Below are 20,641 nucleotides of genomic sequence, written 5' to 3' on the forward strand. Positions count from 1 at the left end.
TGTATTAAGTTGGTCCCTTTGAGGAAGATGCAGTGTCGGCCCTCAGAGAAAAACACAGCTCATGTTTGCCTCCCTGAGGGGGTCACAGACCATCCCTTTCCTTTCCACAAGTCTTCTTCAGAGACAGCATTTCAGTACAAACTCAAGGCAGAAAAACACAAGATACTTTTTTTCTCAGAAGCACTAGCAGTATTGTCCCTTCTAAACTGACATTGTGCCTTTAAACTCTTCACTGCCTTCTTGGAAGATCAGGAAATATTCTTTTAACAGATTTGTAGCCCTTTATCCCACCTGACACAGATTGGAAGAAATATCACCACCATGTTCAAATCAAGCATTCGTTCTTCGGGAAAGTACTCATTGAGATTCTAGAGTGGTGATTTAGCCTCTAAATGTACCACGTGAGATCATTTGGGCCAAAACCCAACTTGGACTGCAGTGTCTGGATGTGCCATAAAGCAGGTTGAGCTCAGTGTTCCTCTCCACATTGGATACATAGAGATGCAAGGTCCGTGGCTGGAGCCTTCCCTTGCTCTTCAGGAAACACAGCATGACCCAGACTAAGATGAAAGCTCCAACAACCAGGGCTGGAGAAGCTCAGAGCCTCACAAATGTTCTTGGAGTACCTACCAGTCTTTTCTTACTGTCTCTGATTAGTTCATCTCCTCCAACCAACCAAAAATGCCTCTCTAAGGGAGACCATTTTTCCCTTGATAAAAACCAATGTTAAAAGTGGCTTATTTCTTATCAGTAGACTAAAAATGAGAATATGGTTTTTCCCGGATCCTATCTAAAGCTCATAACTTCTTCAAGGAGACTTTTAAGATCTCATTTGGCCTGTCTGTGAAACTTTTGATGATTTTGTTTCTATCAACACTGCATGATTTCAAATAATCATATTCAAGATTCCAAGTGAACTACTATGGCTTCCATACTGCTATTTCCTGTAAAAATATTGCATGTTCTAATGCAGTTGACTTGTAGAGCTACCTGTCTTGTAAGATCGTGGCTGTGGGATTCAGGGGCATGGTGCTGATAGACGTTGAAGGCTCTTGTCCTAATTTCATATCCTCAAATTGTTGATTGCTTCCTAATACTTCTAGTCACTAGGTATCTTCAAGATTTTGCTTTACTCCTGTTGAAAAACCACTGTCACATTTTGGTGTCATCTGTTTCATTGACTTCTGACAAGTTGAAGTTGGGATTGTCATAGCCTCTCTTCATCCTGGCTCTAGCGTCTTTCTCATTATAAAGGCACAAGGCACAATGAGGGGTCTCCACTTCCACAGTCTTACTAAAGTTATGGAAATCCACTCGGTATTTCCCTTCCTTAGTCTTGGATACCATGGGAGCAAAACGGTAGCCCCAGAGCACCTCTTCTGGGACATAGGATGTTCGGACTTGGCAGGTAGCACTGGTTGATTCCACTGTGCCATCTAAAAACACTACTAATTCAAAGTCTTGCTGGGGAAGGGTTTCTGCTGCCATGTGGAAGAAGGGGCTGTTTTGATCAATGACATGGTAAATTGTCAATGGGGAGATGAAGAATAAATTTTCATTCCCTGCATCAACTACAAAGTTGATATTGATCTGGTCCAAAATAATAGTCTCTCCTTCAGGAGTGACTGTGGTCCTCAGGAGCTTCCCATATATGTGACTCCCAATAAGGAGGCTCTTCCTAAGATTAACCACTCGGATTAGGAGACAAAGCTTCCCGCCCCGCTTACTGATCACTGCGTTCTTGCTGAATGTAATGGTCTTGGCACGTTTTTTGGGTCTGGAGATCTTGGCTAGAATGGCACCACACATGAAAGAATTGATGATGACTCCAAGTATAGACTGGAAGATAAGAAGAAAAATGGCTGTGCCACATTGTTCTGTCACACATCTGAATCCATATCCGATGGTCACTTGTGTTTCCAGAGAAAACAGAAAAGCTGAGGTCAAGCCATTAATGTTCTCCACACAAGGGGTGTGGTTGACAGAAGGGTGGAACTCAGGGAGATCTTTGTGGATGTAGGCTACCGCATACCACAGAAGACCAAAGAAGAACCAACTGCCCAAGAAGGTTGAAATGAAGATGGTCATTTTGTATCTCCATTTGAGGTCAAGCACAGTTGTCCAGATGTCCACAAAGAATATAAACCTTGACTGGGCCTCCACGTTGCCAAACTCTATGTTGCATCTTCCATCTTTGGAGACCAGCCTTGCTCTTTGCCGAGAATGCCCCAAAAAGTGAGCAATAAACCATTTCCGAAGATGTTTGAACATTCTTTCTGTCAACGCTCTGATCTGAAACATATCAAAAACAAACAAAATGAAATGATGTTTACAGCAGCAGTGGACTAGGTGCCTCACATGAAGAGCTAACTATATATGAAAGACCATTCAAAACAATCTGAATTACTGAGCATTCAGAAAAGCTGACAGTTTATTCTGGATACCGCAACACTATTTTCAACAGAAACTTTCCACCAAGAGACCATATTGCTTAGATATAAAGAGGGAAAATAATTACAGGGAGATTGAAATGGAAGGAACTTAAGAGGGCATGTATTCAAATGTTTCCTGGCCTTAGTCAGTGGCACACAAACTTAAAAATGCTTGTGATAACCAATTATGACCTGTACTATGATTTATCTGGTATTACTCTTTAAATCAATTCTCCTTTTCCTTTAATAAATTTTTGCCTTCTGCTAAGCAAAAATATCTGTGAAAGCAGAAGCTGGAAGGACTACTTATATTTTTTTGTAAAATATAAAAATAAATAACCCTAAAAAAGATTCATCGCTCTACTACCTAAAGCATCTTCTTTACTGCTATTATCACTCAATATCAAAAGGAATCTGGGGGCGCCTGGGTGGCTCAGTTGGTTAAGCGACTGCCTTCAGCTCAGGTCATGATCCTGGAGTCCCAGGATTGAGTCCCGCATCAGGCTCCCTGCTTAGCGGGGAGTCTCCTTCTCCCTCTGATCCTCTTCCCTCTCATGCTCTCTGTCTCTCATTCTTTCTCTCTCAAGTAAATAAATAAAATCTTAAAAAAAAAAAAAAAAGGAATCTGGACCAATTCAACTTTCTCATTTATCCAGTGAAGGAACGGAGATTCAGAAACTTTTAATGACATAGCCAAAGTCGTGTACTAACCAGTGGCAGGATGACAACTAAAAACATAAACCATAAGGTTCCCTGCTTCCAGTCCAGAGGAAACTCTAATATGCTGCATCTCAGTTATTAAATTTTATATTCTAAAGTCAGATTTGCCTGAAACATTTTAAGACAAAGATTGGTCAACTTCCTTTTTTTTTTTTAAATGTTTGAGACTATTTAGAACAGAGTTCCTCAATACAGTTTGGTCAAGTCCTACCCTATGAGCTCAGGAGTTTGCTCAGTGGAGCTGCAAGCCTGTTTCCTTTTTCTCTCCATGATGTGCCAAGATTCCTAAGAGGAATGGTATGATGGTCACCATCAATAGCTCACGCTTTCTTCCCTGATTCTAAGCTGAAGGGCTGGGAAGCTCTGATTTAAATAAAATCCAAATAATTCTCCATAAAGGTAGAACCATGCTTTACTCACTCCTCTACCCCAGCTGCTAGTATAGTCTATGGACACTCGATAGTTATTCAATGAGCTTAAATGGAATAATTCAGTGAATGAAGTAAGCTCTTCAAAATACCATCTACTCAATGGTTTCTTGTTGATGACATTATTATGACTTCCAGTTTACAGCAAAAAAAAGTGAAGGGATTTTCCCCTAAACAGCCAACAATGATGAAAGCCACAGTCATCAACACTAGACTACCTCCTCCCCTAGATGTGCCCTCCCCCACTCCAAGGTGTGCCCACCATGGTTCGCAATGTCTTCGTGGTATTTTTAATTAAATGCAAATATGTTTCTAAAATAGATTTCAAAATCCCCCTTCAAAAATATGTTTATTCATACAAACCAGGAAGCGAAACCAACTTAGTGATACATTTTAAACAAAAGTACTATCCCACGCTGTTTTTTTCACAGCCTTAAGCCAGGTGAAAACATAAGAAGCCAACACCAGGTAGAAGAGGTCAAAAGAAAACCACAGCTGTGGTGATTTGAAATTCTGAGGGCAAGTTCTATAGATACAGAGAAAGAAAATGCTACCAGGAGAACAAACAGCAGTGCACACATTCAGAGGGCCCTGCCCACATCCTACCCAACCCTCATGGACCTCAAGTCCCCAAAGAGTCGTAGGGGTTGGTCCCAGGTGAGGCACACTGAAGAAGAGTCTGCTCCCTCCCCAGCCTCTCTCCTTTCTCTGCACACACGTAGTTTAACCTGGTTTACGTTCCTCCCTCTCCTGGGTTCATGGAAGCTCACACACTGTTTTAAAAGCTCTTCGTAGAAATAAAATAATAATTCTCAAGCCACATTTATCAGGCGAATCCATATTCTCTTTGTCACACGTATTTCCAGAGTTGGCTCCCAAAGCACAGCTTCTGAATTTTTCTTCCTCACAACTTTTCTCTTCTAGTCTCTCCTAAGTTCATTTCATTTTCGAAGATAAAGAATATTTCTAGGGGCGCCTGGGTGGCTCAGATGGTTAAGCGTCTGCCTTCGGCCCAGGTCATGATCCCGGGGTCCTGGGATCAAGTCCCGTGTCGGGCTCCCTGCTCAGCAGGGAGCCTGCTTCTCCCTCTGCCTCTCTCTCTCTCTGTCTCTCATGAATAAATAAATTTTAAAAAATTAAAAAAAAAAAGAATATTTCTATAGAGTGAATAAGTAACCTCTTATTTATCTCTTGGATAAGTCTGGGTTTCCTTGCCTGCATTACTAATAAAATATCTGCCTGGACTTGCAAAGAGCTAAAACAAAAGCAATCAGCTTATAATGCTTTCCCCAGACCATCTGCACTTACCAACATCCTAAGCATATTCCGACCCGATGTATCCATGTCTGGGGAAAGCAAGGAAGTGGCCTTGGGAGTTGGCCTCTGTCTGCAGGCTGATTTCTTTTAGATTCGGCCTAATTTATTTTAGGGTTTGGTCAGTGGACTGATGCTAATTTCTATTAGCTTGAAAACATTTAATTTGATAGTGGAGTTGGGTAGCTTAAACCAAGGCAATTGGTTGTTCTCAGACTGAGCCCCAAGCGGGGTATGTATTTTTTTTCCAGACCTCACATGGCTTGAATACCGTCATGCTAAGACATGACAACCCCCCAGCTAAGGTCCCTGGGCAGCAGGCATGGCTTGAGTTCCAGCATTTTCCTCCTCTCCTTTGCCACGCTCTATATAGCTCTCTTGCTGTTTCTCATAGGTCATGCCTATTAGCTTTTCACCAGAAAGAATTAGTTATCATCGATCTCTGAGCCTGTTCTCTGAAATACACTGAGATCCTGAGATTTCCAAGTGTTCACAAAGATACAGGTGAATATATAGACTTAGATCAGTACGTATTTGTAAGATGAAAGTAAGGTCACACGAGGAAGAAACAAGATACCGGGTCAATCTCTCTATACAATAGTCTGCATTATGTAAGAAACAGATTTAAAGCAGTCTTTATTGTTGGAGTTATTTTATAAAATCTGGCATTTACTGAAGGTAGTTTTCACATGTACTGTGTTGGCCGATGCTGTTGATTTATTTACTCAAAGAATGAGAAGAATGATACCTAGAGAATGTAAGAATATGGGATAAATCCATCCCTTGACCAAACCCATCATTCACATGGCAGACCCATTATAATCAGCACATAGCCTACTTTGCTTAGATGATGACATCTAATCTAACCACAGACAGAGCAAATATGTATTTTTTGTACTATGGGCTGGTCAGAGATTGGCCCTGGTTGTCTATGTGGTGTAGCATGTACGGTTTTTAGGTTACTTTCTATTGAAATCAGTAAATCTTAATAGCAAGCAAAGGGCTGTACTTTAGCTAATATTTACCAAGGTACTCTTAGTGGCCTGGCAAAGCAAGTGAATTCTATTATTACCATTTTTTTTTTCCCTTCAGTGCTCCAGTATTCTTGTTCTGTAAAGAGTCCATTCTCAGAAAATAGGCTTTTTGTACACTTTCCAAACACTGAGTGTATGCTTATTGTGTAGGATTTCAAAAACAAATCAAATCTGCACCCATTCTCAAGAGGCTTACAGTCAAATGGGGAAGTAAGCTCAGGAAACCAACAATTACAATGTGGTGTGGTGTTTATATGCCCAAAGGAACACCTTTTCTAAAAGAGCTCTATCAGATGGGTATCCACTCTCTGCACAATACTTCAGTGGACAGAAAGCTCACTGTCTTTTTGCATTCATTAATTTATTTTTCTATCATGACTCAACCATATTGAGTTGCTGCTAGTATGTGTGTCAGGCACTGGACTAGACATTAGAGAAGAAATCCTTTACCAAATGGGCACTCTCCTTGTCACTTTGAAGAAGCTTCCCATCAAGTGTGGGGGGTGGGAGGTGTCAGGATGAGAAACAGCGGGAGTGCTCTGGGGAGAATCTTATCTGAGGCGCTATCGAGGACAAGGCCTGAGGATGGTGTTAGACTCACATGTCGTAGGAACTATTAATATTTGTTGAGTGATGACAAAGAAATCCATCAACCCATGCATAAAAGCAATGAGTTATATGGGTCCCCTTCTAATGGCAATATTTTAGAAGAGACACCCCTGGGTGTGAAGTTTGAGCCAACTGCACTGTAATCATGTGTGACCCCAGGCAGGAGCAGCAGAAGAAAGTGTGAGGGGCTGAAAGAGGAGCCAGGTGACTGGACAACAGGGTGCTAGAGGGTCTCAGCGAGACACGAGGCTGGAAAGGCAAGCAAGGGCCATACACACTCAGTGGTGGAACGCCATGTGAGATATTTTCATTATTGACTCAAATAACAAACCATATGAAGAACACTGGTCTAGTTCTGCTTCAGGGACAACTCATGATAATTCTAAAGAAGCCTGAAGTCTCTTCTGCTTACGAGCCCTTCAAATTCCTGAAAATAAACATGTTTTCCTCCTGGATCTCCTTCTGTCCACAAAAATGCCCCCTTCGTTTGCATGAAACACCCACATCAACTAAAACCCTTCATGAAACGAGGTACCCATGGCACGTGCTCATTGATGATGCTGAAACAATCAATGCAGAAGGTGTGCATTTGTAGGTGTGCACCTGAGAATGGTGGATTTGTGGCTTCCTACAGCACTCACCACAAAGCCTCCTGCCCAATGCCAGCAAACGCTCCAGTCACAGTGTCAGAGGGAGGAAAGCGAAGGGACTTGGCTTTTGCTGCCTCTTACTTAGAATCACAAAGGCCATCATTTCTCTTAAGAGATGAGAAACCATTTACTTGAGTCAGCCTTTTTGTCACACCTCTCACCGCCTTACTTCCATTCGGGACACTTCTCCAGAGTTGAGACTTTATGTAAGACGTAAAACCTACGAGTTTTGGGTCCCGAGCGCAGAAATCAAACAATTTTCTGTAGTTCCTTTCAAACTGCGGTGGAGGAGAAATTCAAGTGTCCGTGAAATTTTACCACTTTGTTTAAGCCAACATTAAACTGAATCCACAAACACTGCTGAGGACCAAGCACAGCAAGTCATAGAACGGGATTCTGGGGCACAGTCTCAGCCTCCTTCATTAACATAATCAAGCCAACACTTGACTTATTGAACATTTACCATGTTATCAGGTGCTAGGCTAGGAAACAAAGAGTTAAGGACACAGGCCCTGCTCCCCAGGTGCTCACAGATAAGAAGTGATTGAATTATCGAGGTGCTGCCCCACAAGGGTTAAGGACAGGGTTTAAAGCCACCACCAAAGAGGAGACCCAGCAGGCTGGGTGTCAAGCTTATGCTCTTCAACGCACAACTTCGCTAAGGTGTATTGCACCTAACTGCTATGCAGAGTGCTTCCTGTTTTCTATGAAAATGATCTCAAGCTATTGTAGGCTAGCCACCCAGCTGGATTTGCAAACACTCAGGACCCTGACAAACACTGAGTCATCTAGCTGCCGGACTACCCCCAGAACCTACTGGAGACAGAGGGCTGTTTCCCTTTCCTTTGGTAGCTCCAGGAGAAGTCCCAGCTGCTATCTTGAGCACCATCAGGCAGCTCACTTGGGGTGAACAGGGACCCTTCTTAAATAGACCTTGGCAAGTCCTGGCCTCGTGGCACATAAAAGGGCACCTAAATCTTAAGACTCTTCCAGGCTAGATGTAGGAATGCATTTCAGGAACATCTCACCTTTCTTTTGGGGGTAAGGGTTTTCCCCGACCTAGTCCACTGTGAAGCCCCAAGTCTGCTTGTGTCCAGGATGGGAACACAACACAGGCCTTCCTGGGTGCCTGGCTCCTTCCCACGAAAAGAGTGTGGGACCAAGAGTCAGGGAATCACAGGTCTAAGGGTGTTGGTGCTCTCAGAAGGGACACCGTGTTCTGTAAACGTCTCTGGATCCAGCTGGTCCAGTGGCATAACTAGAATAACTACACAGGTATGCCAGGCACGGGGATTAAGAGAGGATGGGAGGACCTGGTCCAGGATGTTCATGGCCCAGGTAATAACCGAAGGCAATGTGGCAGGTGGAAGGAACCCAGCTTGGGTAAGCAGAGACATGGATTTGAACACCAGCTCTGTCACTTAATGACCAGGGGACGTGAGAAAGCCACATCATCTTTCTGAACCTCCGTGTCCCCACCTGTGAAATGGCTGTTAAAATACACTTTTTTTTTTTAAGATTTTATTTATTTATTTGAGAGAGGGAATGAGGGACAGACAGCAGGAGAGGGAGGAGGGTCAGAGGGAGAAGCAGACTCCCTGCCGAGGAGGGAGCCCGATGCGGGACTCGATCCCGGGACTCCAGGATCATGACCTGAGCCGAAGGCAGTCGCTTAACCAACCGAGCCACCCAGGCGCCCCTAAAATACACTTTCAAAGACTGCAGTGTGTTCTCAGTGCAATCACATATGTAAAGTTCCTAGAACATAACGATCAGGCAATAAATAGTAAGAACTGTTATTATCAGTCCACAGATTTAAATGTGTGCAACAGTTCACCCAGGTGTCGCTGACCCAGGCCAGTTGGAGCCTCTGCTGTGCAGAGTTACATGGGCTGTATTGGAGACAGGAGCCAGGTGAAGGCAAAGGCGTGTAGGAAAGTGACAAAGGTCCCACCAGAGTGCCTGTGAACTATACTGGCTCCAGAGCCCGTCCTTCCACATGGAACCAAAGACCCGGGAAAGGAGGATGTGTTTTTATAAAGGCTTTGTCTATAACCATGGCAGAAGCCTTATCTTGCAGGGGAGGAAAGAGGATATAGGGAACAAGAATGATTCTTAACAAGCCTGCCCAGAGGTATGGTGGTACCTGGCGTGACACTGTCCTTCTCCCACCATAGACGTTGACTAGGTCTTGATCTATTACTGAATATAGACACGTATGCACCCTGCAAAATGGTCTTGGCACTGCTAGGGGCTGTCCTGGCTCTCCCCACTAGGGCTCTGTGTTCTTCTGTTCAACGCGAATAGTTTCTCACAAAACATTGACATCAGACAAGGCCATTCTGTTGTCAGGTCTGAACACAGGCAAAAACCTGAACATTGTCCAAACCACAAAAATGACCCAAATCCCCCTATGTGGGCTATTGGAAGTGATCGCTGCTTCTTTACCAATAATGACGTTCGCTGTCCGCCAGTCTTCTCCCCTTCCAGATGATAAGATTTATTGACATAATCACTCATAGAATTACTCCGAATTACTGACATCTAACCCAGAGCAAAGCATTGCTTCTTTAAATCTTCCCCAAATCACCTAAACAAGCCCAAAGCCTCTTTAAGTATTTTCTAGCACCCAGGGAGGTTCCCCACATTTCTTGATGGCGTGTGTTCTCACTAGCTGCAAAAAGCCAATTTGCTCAATTACAGGGGTGTTCCTGGTGCTCTTCGGCTGGGACGCATTGACACCACTGAAGGACAGAAGAGCACACAGAAGAAAAGGTGTAACTAAGAAGTCATAAAGCCATTTTACAGGCCATATGTTCACTTTACACATTTGTTTGCTTTTGTATCCAGATGTGAAGAATCAAGGAAATAACCAAATTTAAATACAAAAAGTCATGAAGAGGAGTTAAAATTTTCAGATGCAGGTTTTAAGTTCTATCTAGCTATCCTGCTGACCATGACCATTGGTCATCCTGAGATAATTATACTCTCACCACAAAGACTTCTATTTCTACGTGGTGCGTGGACTAGGTCCTAGCGGGAAATGTCAAGAGGTGTTATGTTCCCACTAATTCAGTCAGCCTGGGAGCTAGTGAAGCTGGACCCAAGCAAGATGTCTGCAGGGTCTTCCCAGCCTTTGGTGACAGCGTGCATTTGCTGTAGAATCAGGAACCAATACTTTGGAAGCTGGTTGCTTATTCTGTGTGTATTTTCAATATTGTTTCCTTATTGTTCTTCATAATTGTTCCTTAAGGTACTTAGGAAATGCTAGCATGTCTCAGCTATGCGAAGAACGGCCAAAAGGAGTCACTTCATCTCTGCCTGGTTCACAGTTTTGGAAAGAAAGCAACATGCCCCTGGAGGCTGTGAGGAGTGGTGACAGCAGAGTGAGAGGGCACTAGAAGACAAGAGAAACTCACAGACACACAGGTGGATCTACTTGGTTTCTATTCCAAAGGTTTTCTAAGAATTCTTCTCTTCTAAACTTCAGGGAGTTCAGCTCTTTACCAAGAAAGCATTGCTTTATTGGGTCTGAGTGGACTGAGCCACAGCTAACAGAGAAAGTCAAGGTAAAAGTAAAGATGCACAGCTCCAACTGAATGAAGAGAAAGACCAGAGCAGAGCAAAGTCTCCTGAGAGTGGGAAATGGCTATTAAGAAGCCATGGAGGGCTTTAGTACCCTGCTGAGAGCTTTAGGAGAGGAGTTGCACTCTCCTGCATTCTGTGTGAACAGCGCCCTCTAGAGCACAATGCAAATGGTGCCGCATTGGAGCCGTGAAATTCTGGGGTCTGGAAAGCCTCCGACGTTGGCCCAGGCACAGGAGTTAAAATCTTCTACGTATATTATAGTGTTGAATTCTCACGATAAACCTAGGAGTTGGGAAACTGAGGTTCAGCGAAGTTTAGCAATTTTCCCCAAGGTCACAAAACTAAAAGCCCAAAGAGCAAAGATTAGAAGAATCTAGATCTGCCTGACTGAGAAGCCCTCGCTTTTAAGCCCATGGCATACTCAAAACAGCTACCTAACAATGTAGAGGGAAGGCAAACATTTTTTCAGCCCCTACTTACTATGCACCAGAAATGGTGATAATGCAGAGATCACATAGCAGGTAAGAGCTAGCAAGAGACAAAACCTTTTTTTGAAGACACAAAACCTGAAAGGATAAGGAGAGCTTGGACTGGTGGACAGGGGATAGGTTTCCAGGGACAAGGAAAAGCATGGACAAAAGCACCAGAAAAGGGGAGAGAGGCAGAGTGTGTTCGAGGCCATGGGGGCCCCATGGGGAGGATCCAAGGCCAACTGGATTGGATCCACAGGTGCGTGTTGGCAGAGAAGGCCACAGGCGCCCATGCCACAAGAAGGACCTCATAATGCTGGGCAGAGTTCAAAAAGCGTCATGATGCCAAAGTAATTAAGACACAAGTGTGGAAGCAGTACTCTCAAGCATGGTGTTTTCTTCGGAAACTTCTACAGATTGTCCTGGCTTGAGCCAACTGTTGGTGATGGCCTGAAGTTATGGCAATGGCATCTTCCATTTGGAGACATTTCTAGATATCTATAGAGTGCAGTTACTTCACCAACCCCAATCAGAAGTTCGTTGATAGTGAGGCCAGTGAGGAAGGATGGGGAGCCTCCTGCCCAGTGGAAGAGGAGACTCTGCAAGTGATGGTGAGCTGAGCCTGGTGTCCTCAGTGCTCGAGCAGGAGAGCAAAGCACCCTGGCCTTGGAGTTGGTCAGTTCAGCAATACTGAGTGGCCAAGGTCATGCCTGGGCAACAGCAAGGACACAGACAAAGGAAGACGCATGGGGAACACTGGTGCTCCACTCTCCCTCCTCCCAACCCCAGCCTGGCTACTTGGTTTCAACCTAAAGGCCATTTGTCAGAAAGAAACTTAAGTGTCAGCTTCTCAAAGACAGAAGACTCCCTGACCACACCCTCCCCATTTAAATCAGGTTCCTTTCCCTTACAATAGTTTTTACTGCACTCGTTACTTTGGGGGAGGGGGCGGGTTAGTTTTTACAGTCACTTCAACTTACACATTTAGTTTTGTGCTGGTTTGGGGGCAGTGACCCCACCAATATCCTCCATTGCTACATCCCCAGTGTTAGCCTACAGTAGATCCTCAATAAACATTTGTCAGGGAAATAAATAGCTCCAGCAAGGTGTGAGCGACTCAAAGCACTTGGTTTTCGGAGGGGGACCTGGGGCGGGGAACAGAGCCTAACACTGCTCTCGAATGGCAGGACTCGGGCTCCACAGCACCAGGACTGGGCAGATGATTGGGCCATGTGCCTTGGGCTCCTCATAACCAAACCCTTATGTGGCTTTCTTCTAGCCTGGGTGGTCCGCTGCCTTGTTTACAGAGAAGTCAATGTGAGCATCAAGCCACTTGCCTCTGTCTGAAGAGGGGCAGGAGATGACTTTCAAAGCTCCAAGTATCCCTGAAGCTTGCAGTGGCCAACAGAGCTCCCTGGTTTGGGCTTGGAATGTGCCAACTTGCTTTTGTCAGGACGCACACAGGATCGGGGTGGAAGCCCAGTAGGAAAGACACCTGGTAAAACACAGCAGACATGGTTGTTGTCTGTAGAGAGAGGACAGATCCCTAGAGAATCCTGGGTGAAATTTCAATCAGTCCGTCCAAGGAGCAAATGGGACCCCTCCACCAAGGAAGGGGTGGAAGGATCAGTTCTAAGACCCCTCCCATGCACTCAGGCCGGACCTCTTGAGGGTCACTATCCTACCTGTTGAATTCTAGTTCCTTTTTCTTTAGATTTTATTTATTTATTTGAGAGAGAGAGAGAGCAAGCGGGAGCAGGGGAAGGGGCAGAGGGAGAGGGAGAAGCAGACTCCCCGCTGAGCAGGGAGTCCTGGGACTTAATCCCAGGACCCCGGGATCGAGACCTGAGCCGAAGGCAGATGCTTAACCAACTGAACCACCCAGGCACCCCTAACTTCTAGTTTCTAATGAACCTATGACAGAAAATGGAATTAACACAATGCTCCAAAGATGTTTCTAGTCTCGTCATACATGGTCAATTTTCAGAAGTGTTCCATGCGAGCTTGAAAAGAATGTTTGTAGCCAGCAGTGCTCTGTGTCTCTGGGTCCAGCTCATTAACTGTTTTGTTCAAGCCTTGTAGTTATTGAATGTTCCTCTATTCTGTTCCAGAAAGAGGTATACAAAGATGTTTCTAGTCTCATGCCTTTTTATTCTCATGTCTCCTCAAAAGAACTCCATGAAAGTGCAGACATCTTTGTCCAGGTCTAGATATATAATCTGGAACCGATGTATGGTGTTCTCAAAAGATGGTATGTGGGGGTGCCTGGGTGGCTCAGTCGTTAAGTGTCTGCCTTCGGCTCAGGTCATGATCCCAGGGTCCTGGGATGGAGCCCCACATCGGGCTCCATGCTCAGCAAGGAGCCTGCTTCTCCCTCTTCCACTCCCCCTGCTTGTGTTCCCTCTCTTGCTGTGTCTCTCTCTGAAAAATAAATAAAATCTTTAAAAAAAGGGGGGGGGGGCGCCTGGGTGGCTCAGTCGTTAAGCGTCTGCCTTCGGCTCAGGTCATGATCCCAGGGTCCTGGGATCGAGCCCTGCGTCGGGCTCCCTGCTCCGCGGAAGCCTGCTTCTCCCTCTCTCTCTCCCCCTGCTTGTGTTCCCTCTCTCGCTGTGTCTCTGTCAAATAAATAAATAAAATCTTTATTCTAGGATTCTAGAGGGGAGGGGGGTGGGAGGATGGGTTAGCCTGGTGGTGGGTATTGAGGAGGGCACATTCTGCATGGAGCACTGGGTGTTATGCACAAACAATGAATCATGGAACACTTCATCTAAAACTAATGATGTAATGTATGGGGATTAACATAAGAATTAAAAAAATAAATAAATGGGAAAAAATGGTATGTGAACAGAAATCGCTTGTATATAGTAAGTCATATTACATATGCGTTAAGATATTAGGTATTTTTAAAAATCCTCTACTGGATTTTTTATAAAGTGAGGAATGATTTTTGCAAATAAAATAATCATCCTCTCACTTGTTTATCTTGTAAAAGTATGTGTGGGGGGGAGTTGGTTTGTCTGACAACTGTGCACATGTACAATGAAATAATTCTTAAATTTCATCTTTTAAGCCACCCACCTCAAATGGCACCAGGATTGAGTAAAAGAATTTAAATGTTTACAAAAAGTATTTGGGGTGCCTGGGTGGCTCAGTCGTTCACGGCTGCTTTCAGCTCAGGTCATGATCCCAGGGTTCCTGGATCGAGCTCCATGTCAGGTTCCCTGCTCAGCAAGAAGTCTGCTTCTCCTTCTCCCTCTCCCTCTTCTCCTGGCTCATGCTCTCTCCTTCTCTCTCGCTCTGTCAAATAAATAAATAAAAATCTTTAAAAAAAAAAAAAAGCTGTATTTGTTATCAGTGCAGAGATCCTGTTTTTAGGGTGACCCTTCTCGTTCTCTGTGGTTTGGGTTGGTGTTACATGGACTCAGTCTTCCCAGCCCAGAAACGAATAAATTCCATGTGGACTGGAAATCTTGAACATACTTCCCTGTCTGCAATAGGAACGTACACTTTGTTTTTAAGAAAACATACAGAATTCCAAGCCTTGACAATTTCTAAAATAGGGGCCCAATTCAGCTAAAACCTGAGTGATGGCACCCGGGGACTAGAATTCATAATGTTGTGCCCAAGGTGAAGGGTGTCGTGTTGGTGGGATAGCCCAGCTCTGATAGATGTGCAAAAGACAAGGCACAGAACACCAGGTTCTTGAGTTTGGAGGGGAATTCTGGATGCCTTCTCATCTCACATCCTAGCTTATGTTTAAGATCCCCTATCAGAGCTGCCTCAAGTGGCTCCCAGGTAGGATTGAAGAAGTGGGTATGTGGGGTTTGGATCTGGAGTCAGTCACTTACTAGCTCTAACACTGGCTGCTACCTAACCTCTCAGTGTGTTCATCTGAGAAATGGGGATATTCGTAACCATCTTGCAAATGGCTGGAAAGAGCTTCGACAACACTTGGACATGGAAAGTGATAAAGCGCTTAACATCCTCAGTATCGGCACCTCTAACTCTAATTTCCTTTCCAGTGACAGCCTGCAACCCACTGACAGACCCAGTGATGTTATTATCTGCCATGCCTTTCATTCTGCACTTCCCTACGCCAATGTCCAAGCTGCAGGAGCATCGGGCTTCCCAGAAAGGTGATGAGAAGGGCAAGGCCCTCGGATAAACCACAGAGCAGGGGACTCGCTGGAGAGCCAGTGTTCCTGTTGATTCTATTGCTCTGCCCCAGGGAGCTTCTGAGGGTCAATGATTACCAGCTTTGGCTTGGGTTCCGCCTAACCATCAGAGTTGCATTAATGGGGTGGCACGCCACCCACACTCCCACGTCCAAGTACTTTCTGGGAAAGCCCCGGAGGCGGAGAGAAGCAGAGCCAGCAGCCTTGGCGACCCTGTCGTTCCACGCCATAGAGCCGCCCTTGGGCCCATGCTGAATTCCTCTCCTTGCGGCTCTTCTTGTCACCAGGCCGAGCCCACCCCAGGCACCCTCTTGGAATGCACCTGACTCCTGGCTCCTCACAAGCTCGACGAGCTACTCCAGCCATTGTCTCGACCTGCTCTTGACCAATCCTCACCCCTGCCACTGAAACGAGGAGGCAGGCAGAAAAGGGGGAACATTTCCCAGACCTGAGGGCCATGCCAGAGCCACCTGCCTCCCGAAAGAAGGCCTTCGGGGCCCACAGCGGCCCTGCTGACGCACTTTCTCTCATTCCTGCCATTTCTTTTTACTCAATGGTGTGTATAATGACCTGGTAAGGTGAAGTGGGACTCCACTGCATTTCCCCTTCTTGGCCCTTCTAGCCTCATCAAACCCAATCAAAAGAAGCTTCCCTGTCTCAAAGACTGTTATTTAACCTCTCTGAGCTGCAGTTTTTCCTAATAAATCAGTGACAATAATGTCCATTTTGTGATTATGGGGATTAGATGGGAAATACACAATGTCCACAAAAACTTGCACACAAATGTTTATACTAGCATTATTTGCAAGCGCCAAGAAGTGGAGACAACCCAAATGCCCATCAACTCATGAATCAACAAGTAAGACAGGGCACAGCGGTAAGATGAAATGCTGTTCGGCCATAAAGAGGGTACAAAGTACTACAACACGGAGGAGCCTTGGAAGCACTTTGCGAAGTGGAAGGAGCAGAAGCAGCATTATTCCATCACTAGGCGAATCTGCAGAGAGAGTAAGTTAGATTGGTAGTTGCTGGTGGTAGGGAAAGAGGGACATGAGGAATGCCCGCCAGTGGGTATGAACTTCCTTTCTGTGATGATGACCGTGTTCTAACATCGATATGGTGATGGGTCGCACGATTTTGTGAACATGCTAAGCAACCATGATTGTACACTTTAAGTGGGGGAATTGTATGATATGGGAATTATATTATACAGAAAAAAATACACATGTAAGGGGCCTATTGCATGGTAGGGACTCAACAAACTCCTTCCTACTTCATCCTGCAGCACCAGCCAGAAGCACTACACTAAGGTGCTTACTGGGCCGTGGAGGTACAGAAAGATTCTTCTGCTTGTCCTCACTCCTAAACAGAAACTCTACTAGAATTTGGAGAGATGTCTCTTCTCCCTGCATCTGTGGGAGAAATTCTTCTTTCCCACCCTGCCCAGGTGGTGATCGGTGGAGCCGTTGAGGCAGAATGTTGGTGCCTCCCACTCTGCACCCTCCCCTGGGCTCCTCAGAACTGAGAACCTCTCTCGGTATGACCCTGACCTGGCAGTTCCAGGGTGAAGGGTCATCTCGGCCCTGCCCACTCGCCACTCACACCTCCCAGGCCTGGGGGTCAGGCCAAAGTCATGTGCCTACAGTTCCCCAAAGCAGGTCTGCGGTTCCCCAAAGCAGGCAGGTCCACAGACTTGCTATCTGATGGGATGGCCGGAGGTGGTCTTGACCTCACTCCGTGCAGCACCCCCCACCCCCGCCATGCTCACATGTCCCTCATCGCTTGTTCATCCTCTCGTGCTCCACTGGGAGCTCAGCTTCATCCTTTCCCTCTCTCTTCTCCTCTCAGTATGTGTTTTATTTTCATTTTTCCTAGCATCTTGTTCCTTACCCATGGCCCTTGTTTTATTCCTGGAGCCGGTAACATTAATAACCCAAGTCTTATTTACACCGACCTCTCTGGAGACTCAGCACTATCTCACAGACAAGCCAGAATCCCATGGGACCCTTTAAAGCCCTTCCTCGCCCCCACATCCCTCCCATATCATTCCTCCCCTCTGCCCCATACACACCAAAGAGAGAGACGAAGGGGACATGGAGAATGATTGGCTTGGTGGCGGGGGTGGGTGGTGCCTGGTCTTTGGTGCTTCTATGGTTGTCCGCTAAGGGGAGAGCTGTGTGGAACCCACATTCAGGGCTTCTCCAGGGAATAACAGAAAACCACCTGCTATGCACGCCCAGAGGCTGGCCCCTTTCTCTCTCTCTCTCTCTCTTGCTCGCTCGCTCTTTTTTTTAAAGGGATTTCCTTGCATGCTTCCTGAACAAGGGCCATTATCAAGAGCAAGAAAGAATGTGTCAGGCCACCCTGTCTCTATTTTCAGCTGCTGACTTAAAAAAAAAAATCCTCACCTGGATTAATATAGATCTTAGGGACCTGTGTGATGACACATTATCAAGACCAAAGTTGATCTTGTCAAGTATCCTAAAAATATGATGCTTTGGGGGGGGGAGGAAACTGAAGTATAGCCCCTGTCCTGTTATGAGCACTAATTCCTAGGAAAAGAAAGGAGCCAGTCTACCTGGAGAGTGGGTGCAGGTGCCCCGGAGTCTCCGGCCTTGAAACCCGTGGTCCTAGGTCAGCCCCGAATTCCAGCTCCGCAGCTGACTGGTCTGGGACAGAGTGCCTGCCTGCGTTTTTACACAGCTGGTTTCCCAATGTAATCGATTAAGCCTAGAAAACAAAAAAGAAAGAAAAGCCACTAAGAAAAGCTGAGGAACAATAAAGATCCTAGAGCTCATCATGAGTTGTTTATGTTTGCTTTTTTTTTTTCTTTCTCTCTCTCTTTTTCTCTTTTTGATGTGTCTGTCTGTCTTGCTGCTCTGCCCGGACCTGCATGGTGTACCCTCCAGCCAACGCCGCTGTGTTCTGGTTCTTGTCCCTCCATACGACCACCATACTCCCAATAACTGTCCCCATTTTCAGTGATGGGTTTTCCCATCATCATTTTAGTTCTGCCATGGTCCATCTTGCTAAAGCTTTCCTGTGCTGTGCTGGTCAAGATGGAGAAAGACAGGATGGAAGGAAGACCAGTAACAATGGCGAAGAGATTGACTGCGGGGCTTGGCACTGACCAAAATGCTGGCTCCCTGGCACTGGGAGGGTGGGAGGTCCAAGCTGTGGGCAGCACGAAAACTGAGAACATCATTGCAAAAGGCCAGCCGGTGGGTTTGACAAAGCAAGGATGGGATTCACAGATGTCCTGAAGGTAGTGAAGAGGTGGGCTGGAAGGTGGTGTAGACCTTGGCCTGGACTCTACTCCTTCTACTTGTCAACAGAATAAATGAATCTGCTTCTCTGAACCTGAGTGTTGGCCATAAAAAATGGAACTAGGAACACCTGTTTCACAGTGCTGAGGTAGGAATCAGTGTAAGAACACCCAGCAGGGGGTCCCACACATTAAAAACGTAATAAGGTCCCTCTGCTTCGAGGGCCAAGGAGGCCTGGGGAAGAGGCAGCCAAAGGTTGAGTTGGCACTTAGGGAATGATTTTAATTCCCAGGTCTGGATCTGAGCAAGTGGCTGGCTCAAGGACCAGCAGGGCCTCTATGAGCTGCACAAGAAATGTTGGGAAGGGCATGTAGTCTTGCCTGGGGGAGATGCCAGGCCTATAGGATTCTTCTGCCTCCCTCACCTCTTCACCACCCCTAACACCAGCTCATCGAGAAGGCTCTCCCACCAGAACCTTTGGGAAGGGGAGATAGCATGCTCCAGGCTGCTTGAAAAGGGACCGATGAGGCCTATTTTTGTATACCTGAGGCACAGAGGGAGATTTTGTCTATTTGGCTGCTAGGGGGAAATTAACAAAGGGAAGGAAAGGCTGAGGACCAGAAAAAAAAAAAAAAAAGAGATTGCCCATAAATCGATGAAATTAGATTAGACCATGAAGATACAATTGTGCCAGACCAATTGAATTTCCTCTGAGGTTAGCAAGACCAGACTTCCAGATCCAGAGGCAGCTGGAGCTCAGGGCTTGGTGATGGCACCCTTCTCTAAAAGCTCCTAGCAGGGGTTCAGGTCCTGTGATTGGGCTGGGGGTCGGGGGAAGGTGCCTCTTCCCCGCCAAGTACCCGGGCAACACATCTGGGTATGATCATCTTGGGTTGAAAATTCTCCAAAAAATGTTCCTAGTACCCTCCTCCTTTCCTTCTTAGCACCTAATACAACCTATGTTATCATTGATTTTGTTTAACTGGGGCCTTCCTCAGCTTGGTCAATGGTACAACCACCCACTACTTCAGGCAAAACCTTGATTCAGTCTTGACTTTTTTCTTTCTCTCATCCCCACCTCAGCACGATTCATCAGCAAGCCTCATCTGCTCTTTCAACAAGCCATATCCAGAACCTATCAGTCTTCTTCACCTTATCCCTGTTCCTGCCACCTTTGTCCAAACCACGTAAGTTCTTGCGGGGGCTACAGGATCTCTCTGCTGGCTGTCCCTCCTCCCCATGATACATTCCCCAAAGCAGATCATGTTGCTGCCCTGCTGAAACCCCACTCGGCTTCCTCTCGCCCTTATGAACTGAAGGCCCAATATGACCCTGCCATACTCCCCAGCCCCACCTCATATCACGGTCTTTCCACCAACTCTGCTGCTCCAACATGCCATGTTACGTCCTGCCCTCATCTTTCAACGTGCTGTTCCCTGCTTGGAGAATGTCCTGCTCTGGGTTTTCCCATGGCCAGCTCCTTCACATCACTCGGGACTCAGCCACACGCCATCCCCAGCAACAAGGCCCCTCAACATCCAATCTAAGGTGGCACCCCCTGCCTCGCCAACCCTGCCACTCCATTCTGCTTTAGCTTCTTCCCATCTCTTATCACTACAGATGTCATCTTGTTTGTTCCCCTCTTTATTACGTGTTTATCTCCTGTCTATCTTGTCTTTGCTAGAACATGCACTTCCAGAGAGCAGCCTGTCCTCTGCATCCTCAGCACCCACATCCATAGCAGAAACTCGACAAGTATTTCTCGAATGAGTGAAAGTCTGTGTCCTCCCCTGGCTGAAAGGACAGTGTGGGGACTTGGTCTGATCTGTTTACCATTTCATATCCACAGCACCCACTGGGCTGCGCACATGAGAGATAGGGAGAGAGAGAGAGAGAGAGAGAGAAGCGATCTTCCTCTAAATTGCAGCTGAATACATTTTTTATTTGCTCACCTA

At 46.0% G+C, this 20,641-nt stretch overlaps 1 protein-coding gene across 1 annotated transcript; it reads right to left on the bottom strand.

Moving 5' to 3' along the window:
• Positions 1–1,152: 1,152 nt before the first annotated feature.
• On the bottom strand, positions 1,153–18,080 carry KCNJ1 (potassium inwardly rectifying channel subfamily J member 1). The gene is made up of 2 exons (XM_035009287.1): positions 17,999–18,080; positions 1,153–2,292 (listed from the first exon to the last, which is right to left on the bottom strand). Exon 2 carries the CDS (start codon positions 2,269–2,271, stop codon positions 1,153–1,155), a length of 1,119 nt encoding a protein of 372 aa, XP_034865178.1. The 5' UTR covers positions 2,272–2,292; positions 17,999–18,080.
• Positions 18,081–20,641: the final 2,561 nt, after the last annotated feature.

Source organism: Mirounga leonina, unplaced genomic scaffold (assembly GCF_011800145.1).
Source record: "Mirounga leonina isolate KUSES-001 unplaced genomic scaffold, KU_Mleo_1.0 Mir_153, whole genome shotgun sequence".
NCBI lineage: Eukaryota > Metazoa > Chordata > Mammalia > Carnivora > Phocidae > Mirounga > Mirounga leonina.